This window comes from Setaria italica, chromosome VI, assembly GCF_000263155.2.
Source record: "Setaria italica strain Yugu1 chromosome VI, Setaria_italica_v2.0, whole genome shotgun sequence".
Lineage (NCBI taxonomy): Eukaryota > Viridiplantae > Streptophyta > Magnoliopsida > Poales > Poaceae > Setaria > Setaria italica.
Window position 1 is genome coordinate 29,029,811 of NC_028455.1, and position 9,049 is coordinate 29,038,859.

The 9,049-nt window shown below is 42.1% G+C and overlaps 1 protein-coding gene and 1 pseudogene across 1 annotated transcript; both read right to left on the minus strand.

The window, feature by feature from the left end:
• Positions 1-1,574: 1,574 nt before the first annotated feature.
• LOC101756139 (leucine-rich repeat receptor-like protein kinase PEPR1) lies at positions 1,575-3,865 on the minus strand. The gene is made up of 2 exons (XM_004974696.3): positions 3,770-3,865; positions 1,575-3,370 (listed from the first exon to the last, which is right to left on the minus strand). Exon 2 carries the CDS (start codon positions 3,361-3,363, stop codon positions 1,645-1,647), a length of 1,719 nt encoding a protein of 572 aa, XP_004974753.1. The 5' UTR covers positions 3,364-3,370; positions 3,770-3,865; the 3' UTR covers positions 1,575-1,644.
• Positions 3,866-7,379: 3,514 nt separating this feature from the next.
• Positions 7,380-7,937, minus strand: LOC101761936 (annotated as a pseudogene).
• Between the last annotated feature and the right edge of the window lie 1,112 nt (positions 7,938-9,049).

A 9,049-nucleotide genomic window follows, 5' to 3' on the forward strand; every position in this document is an offset into this window, starting at 1 on the left:
TCCTATCCTGTTCACCTCTTCCACTCACGTGACTGACGGCGGCGGTGCATATCATGGGAGTGGCGGCGTGCGGGTCCTCGAGAGCGCCGGGGAGGGCAAGTAAGCAGCGGCACGCGGCGCCACTCGAGCAGTGTCGAGCGGCCTCCTCTCGCGTGACTGGCGGCAGCGGCGGCGACAGCATGGGTCGCGGGAGCGACAGCATGCGGATCCACGAGAGCACTGTAGAGGACGAGTGAACGGCGATAGGGACGGATCGGGGGGCTAACTCCATTGGAAGCAAGGGAAGAGGAGGAGGAGAGAGAAAAAGAAGAAGAAAAAAGAGGAAGGAGGGGTGGAGATGGAGAAGAAGGAAGAAGAAAACTCCCTGGCAACGGCACTGAACAACGGCGCAGGGGCTGCTCAAGCAAACTTGAAAAATGAATCTTAACCGAAACAAACGCGTCAACTAACTTGAAAGGCAAGCTCGCAGATTACATGTACGTCTAATTGATTACACGTACATCTAATATTACCTAACTCGTAAACTTGGAAGAATTAAACAGAGATAAAATTCCTAACTTGCAAACATGAAAAACTAATCGATCCTTAATTAATATCTTAGTACAATTACTATATTACCCCTTACTAATGAATGCTCAGAACTTTTTTACTACGTATATACTACTGAGTGGTAGTATTATGCATCGGAAAAGGGTTCGAAGAGGGAGTCTGAGCTACTACGTCGGATCGGCCAACGTAGCAGCAGTGTTAGCGCGTGTCGTCTGTCGCCGCGAGCTGCTGCCCACGGCGGCACGACCGTGCCATGGTACGGTAGGTAGGGTCCAGGGAAAGCAAAGCAACACGTCTTCGTGGGCACAACGACGGACGGACTCAAAACGCAGGTCGGTGAAATTAAAAACCCTGCATACATCTTGTATTCCTGTTGGGATAGAAGCAAACGCAGGGAAGATTGAGAAGCACAATACAGGCACACAGCCATGCATACGTGACACCAACACGCTAGGCAGTGGTAATAACTCTAAAAAGGAAAGTAGCTGTGACATCAGTCTTAATGGGATTTCATCATAGGGAGTTTCATCGACATTACATTCTAACTATCTTGGAAAAAACGGAATGTGCTTCACATTACGGATTCAGTAGACACTGTCTTGTCCAGTTGTTCCTATCTTCGTTTGCTAAAATGACTTTCATTAATTTTCTTTGCTGCTAACCTTGAAAAGCATACACAACCTCCTGCTTTTACACCCGGATTCGTACTGTCAACGAGCAACTGGTTGGAACTGGGACAAAAACAAGGTGCTCCCAATTCCAGAACCTTTTACGATATGCCATGTTGCTTCGACCGTGCACACCTCGTTACGTTTAACCAGTCTTTTGGTATGCATGTGCTACTATGCTCACCGACGAGTTTCTCCTTCCAAAACTACACTGGTTTTTTGTCTAAAACTTCAATCGTCACTGGTTTTGTCTAAAACTCCCTATACGATGTGTGTAACAACGGCATAACTGTAAATATCAAAGGCTATATGCTTCTGCAGAAGCAAAGGCGAGACACTTGTTTTATTTTCTTTTGAACGGAAGACACTTGTTTTATTCTATCAATCAAAGATCACATTAACTGTAAATCACCCTATCTTTCGTGAGTTACAACTTACAACGAACACAGTAAGCATTTTTTGGCGGAATTTTGCTGGAAAAGTTGTTGTAACTAAGATCTAAAACACCTAGGTTTGTACAATTACTGAATCCTGGAATGGATCCATTCAGGTTGTTAGCTTGGGGACTGATTTGCAGCGAACAAGGGCAGTTTGAAAATATATTTGGTGGGACCGGACCGTCGAAACCATTGCGGCTAAGATCTATGTAACTTAATCCCTTGCAATTTCTGAATTCAGGAATATGCCCGCTGAAATTGTTGCCCTGAAGAATGAATCTCTCCAAACTTGGGCAGTTCGAAACCCCGGATGGGATGCTACCAGTGAGATGATTAGAGCCCAAGTCCAGAATTCTCAATGTTTTCCCTGAACAAATGTTTGGCGGAATCCCACCAACAAAACTGTTGTTGGTGAAATCAACCTTGACTAAACGGCTGTTAGCACCCAGTCCCGGTGGTATGGCTCCGGTGAAGAAATTATCAAACAGTGTAATGTTCTGCAGGAACTTAAGCTCAGCAAGCACAGAAGGTAGCTTCCCAGTAAGACCATTTCGATAGACGAGGACACTTTGAAGGCTTTGGATGCCCCATATATTTTCAGGAAACTCCCCTGTGAGATGATTTTCAAAAAGGAACAGCTTCTGCAAGTTCCTCAAGTTTGCTAGTTCTTTTGGAACAGTGCCCTCAAGCTGGTTTGCATCCAACTCCAGCCACAAAAGCAATTCACAGTTGCCAATTTCAGTAGGGATTGGACCAGACAAATTGTTTTGAGAAAGTAGAAGATAAGTGAGGTTTCTCAGTAAACCAACTGTAGGTGGTATCTGTCCGGACAGACTGTTGTTGACAAATGCAAGCTGCGTCAAGCTGCTGCAGTTCCCTAACCATTTTGGTATCTCCCCTCTGATTTGATTGAATGACAGGATGAATATTTCCAACTTGCAGCTATTCTCAAAACTGAAAGGAATCTCGCCTCTGAAGCTATTGTTTGTGGCATCAAATATCCTGAGGCCTTCGATCTTGCTCAAGGTTTCAGGAAGACTGCCGCTCAGTTGATTATTGAGTAGATAGAGGACCTCCAACTTGGTGCAGTTACCAATCGAAGCGGGTAAAACCCCAGATAACATATTATCATGCAACCACAAGGACGTAAGGCTTGTCATTTCACCAACCGAGAAGGGGATCGAACCACTGAGCTGATTGGAATGGAGGTACACTTGCTCCAGAAACTGGTTCTTGAACAACTCCTCTGGTATAGTTCCACTCAGCAAGTTACTGTACAGTGATAGCTGTGACAATCGCTTGAGGTTTCCCATTGATGCTGGTATATTGCCAGAAAGGAAATTTTGGGAGAGATCCAATTGTTCAAGCATGCTGCAGTTCCCCAATTCTGGAGGGATTGAACCAGATATGTTGTTACCAGATAAACTGAGAATTTGCAGGTATTTCAGACGACATATTTCAGGTCCTAGTGAACCTGAAACTCCTGATGATGTCAGGTCAAGAGAAATCACTATGTTCCTTTCATCGCAACCAACTCCATTCCATGTACAAGGAGTTGCATCAGAAGCGCTCCAGTTGGACCTTATAGAACTTGGCAGTATGAGGTTTCTCGACAGAGCAAGAAGAGCTTGACCATCTGAACTCAAACTCCATGATGACGTAACTAAAGAGAAGAATAGAGAAAGCCAAGGCCACAAAAGCAGGCTCATTTGGTACCTGAAAAAGGTTTCATAAAAGTTTGCAGACCGTTAGTTTCACAAAAGGTCACAGGCCGAAGCACAAAAAGAATGAGAATTGTGTATGTGCAAAGCGTTGTGACTAAGCCACCAGCTGCTGTGAAATTTTTTAGCGTTCCCACCATGTCTTTGAAGAAACATGCCTTGAATTCTTAAACGTATGCTTGAAAATTTTATCCGTTCAATGGAATTTACTAATAAATTTGTAGAATTAGTCCCTCAACCCATGCTCTCCCACAGGCAAAAGTACTAGAAATTTATGAAAAAAATTGCTTATTTTACTCTCATTTGTTAAATATTCTAACACATTATGCAACCAAGAAACCTGGATAGCAGTAAATAAAGGTACGAATAAGTCAGAGGAGACAGAAGAACATACACGTACAGGAGCCAACTGGAATCCTTGCAACGGGCTTGTGTCCGTGCCGAACTGGTCAACTGATCAAGCTGCGGCGAGCACGGCAAGGTGCTGCTATTGCCGTGCGGCTATTCTGATCTCTTGCACTTGGCATCGATGTGCTTAAAAAGGGAGCACGAATGGCCTTCCCATTTGCACAGCAGTCAGGCAGTCCAGTCGTCACGCCATGGGTTGACTCTAGAATGACTCAAAAACTCTGCAGTCTGCACACAAATCATCCACGCGTGTATTCGGACTTCAAAGTTCAAACAGGGATTCAATGGCAGCGCGGGTTCACATTGGCGAGGAGAGACAGGTAAACGACCGAGAGTCTGAATCTGAAAGGCCTAGTCAATTTCGTCAAAGGTTAGTACAGTATCAGCAATTATTGTTGCAGGTACCAGCGCCATAGAATCAGTTGATGTCAGTGTCCACATGCTGTTTCCTAACGACTGCAACGACGCGTTACTATGCGTGCGTGTCTGCGTGACTCTCTGCTGGCTGCGTCGTGCAACCTGTAGGTAGATATGGGTGGTTCTCCGTTGGCAAAACCTGTTCGTCCCGTCAAGCTCGTCCTTTCTTCATTGGCTGAAAAGACTTTCATTAATTTCCTTTTGTTGCTAAACTTGAAAAGCAATTCATACACTCTGCACACCAGGATTGGTACTGTCAACAATGCAACCAACTGGTAACTGGTATGGATTCTTTAATTTTATTAATATTGGATCCAGAAGAAGAAAACAAGGTTTGATTTTATTGTTGTGTTTGGACCCAGTACCTACCGAGGGGTGCCTAAGGTAGTGTTTTGGTTGGTGGGGCTCATCGAGATCAGAAACTTGAAGAAAACGCAGACACACGATTTAGACAAGTTCGGGCCGCTGAATAGCGTAATACCCTACATCCTGTATGTTGGTTGTGTTGGATTGCTTTGGAGGGGGTCTCTGCCTTGCCTTATATACACGGGGCAGGGTTACAGGTCGGTTGGTTACAAGAATACCAGTTGAATACGACTAGAGAAGCCCTACTCTATTACAACGAATACCTTCCTAATTCTCGACTAATTCTTGTCTTTCCATGTAGACTACGCCGCTCTACATCATGATCTTCATGTTATATGTGTCTTGGTGTCTAATTCCATATTTGAGTCTGTCCAAACCTTCTGATGGGCCCATAGATATATGTATAGCATCATATGCCAGTGCTACCGAACCGAGCACGCTTAGTGCAGCATGGGAACCTTCACTGAAACACAGAGTGACATTATACATATTAGTATTTTCACTGAAACACAGAGTGACATTATACATATTAGTATTAGATCGTGTGTCTACTGGTTCGAATACAAAGTTTTTCAGAGTTTTAGAGAATATTACGGTTCTACAAACTACTTTGATTTTTGAAAGCTAAGAGGTGCTTCGACATAATAAATTCTGTATTTTTGAAAACATGGTAGTCCTTTTTGAGTTTATAAGAGACTTCACTTGGGACCTCTTTTTCTTAAACAATTGTTTCTTTGTCAGGTATTTGATCTCTTAAACAACAGTTCATTAAAACCATGAATTTTTAAAAACTAGAACGTCCAATAGGCCCTAAGTTGTTCCAAAACTATGCTGGTTTTGTCAAAAAATTTAACGGTTGTCTGCACGATATGGACAGTCTAACAACTGCATAATTGCAATGATAAAAGGCTAATGCTTCTGCAGAAGCAAAGGCTAGGCTGGATAATTATTTTACTCTATCATTCAAAAATCACATTAACATTGTAAATCACCTTCTCTTACCCAATTACAAAAACAAACACGGTAAATATCCGTGCTTATACCATTTCCAAAACCCCAAATCCAAATATTTATCTCAAATTTTCCCTAAACATATTTGGTGGGATTTTCTTAGATCCATATGCTCCTCCTTTGTTAGAACCTCCACACGGTTTCAAGACATAAGTTCCATTACAATAAGGATTGTTGGTACTGAGGTACAGAGGCCTGGATTTCCATTGAAGGAACTTGGTGTGGAATTCAGAAACACTAGAACATTATCTGGGACCGGTCCACTAAACTGATTGTAAGAAACATTCAAGGCATGCAAAATATGTAGACTTCCCAATGTCGTAAGGCCTCCCAAGAGATTATTAAATGACAGATCCAAGCATTGCAGCTCCACCAAATTACCCAATTGTGGTGGAATATAAAAAACTAGACCATTGCCACTAAGATTCAAGGCAGTACCCAATTGTAGCAATGTTCCTAATGCTGAAGGGATACTGCCTCTAAGAATATTGCCACCAAGCTGCAGCTCAATAAGCATACCTAAGTGTGAAAGAGAATCAGGCAAGCCTCCACTGAATTTATTCTCCTGCAACCGTAGATGCAACAGAGACTTCAGGTTGCTTACTGTACTGAGTGCCGAACCATTCAAAAAGTTAAAACTCAAATCAAGGGAACTCAACTTGGAGCATTTGGAAATTTACACAGGGAGAGAGCCATATAGAATGTTGTGTGAAAGGTCAAGTCTTCCCAGATTCATTAAATTTCCAATTTCAGGTGGTATTCTTCCTGAAAGCTTGTTCGCAGACCAGTTTATGTCAGTTATATTTACACATTTGCTGAAGCTTGCTGGAATGCTACCACTCAAAGAATTGTGACTCAGATCTATATAGCTTAGATTTGAAAAGTTTCCAAATTCCGGAATAGTCCCATCAAGATTGTTGTTTTGGAGAATAACTGGCTCCAAACTTGGGCAGTCCACAACACTGGAGGGAATGCTACCATTGAGATGATTCAACCCCAAGTCCAAAATTCTTAATGTTTTTCCTGAACAGATGTTTGGTGGGATACCACCAACAAAATTTTTATTTGTGAAATTCATGTGGACCAAATGGCTATTAACACCCAGCTTCTGTGGAATTACCCCAGTTAAGAAATTATTGAATACTGTAATGTTCTGGAGGGACTTCAGCTCAGCTAACACTGCAGGTAGCTTCCTCGTGAAACTGTTATTGTAAATTAGGACACTCTCAAGGGTTGGTATACTCCAAATATTCTCAGAGAACTCTCCGATGAGGTGATTCTCAAACAAAAAGAGTTTTGACAAGTTCCGTAAATTTGCCACCTCTTTAGGAACATTGCCCCCGAGCTGGTTTGCATCAACTCTAGCCATTGCAGCAACCGACAATTACCAATCTCAGGAGGGATTGGCCCGGAGAGGGAGTTTTGAGAAAGTAGAAGATATGTTAGGTTGCTCAATAAGCCTAGAGAAGTTGGAATTTTTCCAGGCTATTATTGACAAATCCAATTTGTGTCAAGCTCCTGCAATTCCTCAGCCATGATGGAAGTTCACCCTTTATATTATTGAATGACAAGCTGAATATCTCCAACTTGCAGTTTTCGAAACTGAAAGTGGTCTCCCCTGTGAATTTATTGCTTGTTGCATCAAAAATCCTGAGGCCTTTGATCTCACTCAAGGCTTTCGGAGACCGCCACCCAGTTGATTATCAAGTAGATAGAGCTCCTCCAACTTGGTGTAGTTGCAAATGGAATCGAGAGAGTACCCAATAACATATTTTCATGCAATCATAAGGATCTAAGGCTTTTCATTTCACCAACCGAGAAGGGGATAGAACCAGTGAGCTGATTGTAATGGAGGTACACTTGCTCCAGAAACTAGTTCTTGAACAACTCCTCTGGTATAGTTCCATTCAGGGAATTGATGTATAATGATAGCAATGACAATCTCTTGAGGTTTTTGATTGATGATGGTATATTGCTAGAAATGAAATTTTGGGACAGATCCAATTTTTCAAGCATACTGCAGTTTCCCAATTCCGAAGGAACCGAAGGAATTGAACCAGATATGTTACTGGATAAACTGAGGACTTGCAGGTATTTGAGATACCCTATTTCAGGTCCTAGTGAACCAGAAATTCCTAATGATGTCAAGTCAAGAGAAATCACATTACCCCTTCTATTACAAGTAACCAAATTCCATCTACAAGGAGTTGATTAGAAGCATTCCAACTAGAGCTTATGTTGCTCGGTAGCATGAGGTTTTTGGACAGACCAAGATGAGCTAGGCCATCCAATGTCAAACCCCATGACGACAAAACTAATGTGAAGAATAGCAAAAACCAATTCCAGAAAACCAGCTTCATTTCACCCCTGATCAAAAGATTTGCATAGAAGTCAGGACGAGATTATTTCTCCTATAAACAAGTAGGTCCATGCGCCATCAAGTGGAAATTACATAAGCGGAACATTTGTTTTTATTCAAAAAATTACATGGTCACTGTGGTTACTTTTATCCAGTAAATTGCATGGCCTAATGCGCAATGAAAACAATTACTCAAGACCCTAGAAGCGAAACTTGATATAAAAAATGATTTTTGTCAGAAAGCATAGATAATTCCCCAAAGCCATTCTCAAATGGGGCAGTACACGGAAACACATCTCCTATGAGGGACCAGAAACCATGCCTGGCTGGAGACAATACTTGCAAAATTGAATGTTCGCTTCTTTGTTGAACATTACTCTGAAACCTAGCAGAAAATGGTTAAACTGGGACAGCCAGTGCGACCAAGAATCCATGAACTAAGGTCAATTCAGGCAACAGGCAAGCAATGCGAATACATGAGACACTACTATTATACAAGACCGCTTTGGGCGCCAATAGGAATGAACCTAGGGAGCTCCAGCCAAAGATTTCATCACCTCTCCGCTAAAAGAATAAACAAAAACACAGGAAGTGAGGGAGCAGCGCATACCAGTCGGTAACTTGGTGCCCACGGATGAAGCTCCTGCTGGGAAATGGGGGCCAGAGGGTAGGATTGGTGTGAGGAGGGAGACCTTCGCCTTCCTTTGTAGTTTGTACGGTGTTTCCTTAGTACTGCTAGAGCCCAAAATATAATATGAACCTCAGTTGAAGGGTAACATAGGTAGAACAAGGTTTCAAAACATGGTAACTTTGTAACATAGGTAGAACAAGGTTTCAAACATGGTAACTTTTTTGTGGGGTTAAGAAATAAGAAACTATGAACTGTTTTTAATTATCAAAATCCTTTCTTTTTAGATCTTTGTCATTAAAATCCTTGCATTTTGCAGCTGTTATTTCTTTCCCTCTCCAGTTGCTCCATTGCTGAATTGTCAAAAATATTTAATTGGGGATTTGGACATGGATAGCAAAGAAATAAATGCCCTGTTGAATTGTCAAAAATATCTTGGAAATTATTGAGCAAGTTTTTCCCTAGATGGTTTGATTTGGTTTCTG

Bases quoted from the DNA above. Each gene is read 5' to 3' on its own strand.
- LOC101756139 (XM_004974696.3), bottom strand. From the start codon at position 3,363: ATGAGCCTGCTTTTGTGGCCTTGGCTTTCTCTATTCTTCTCTTTAGTT.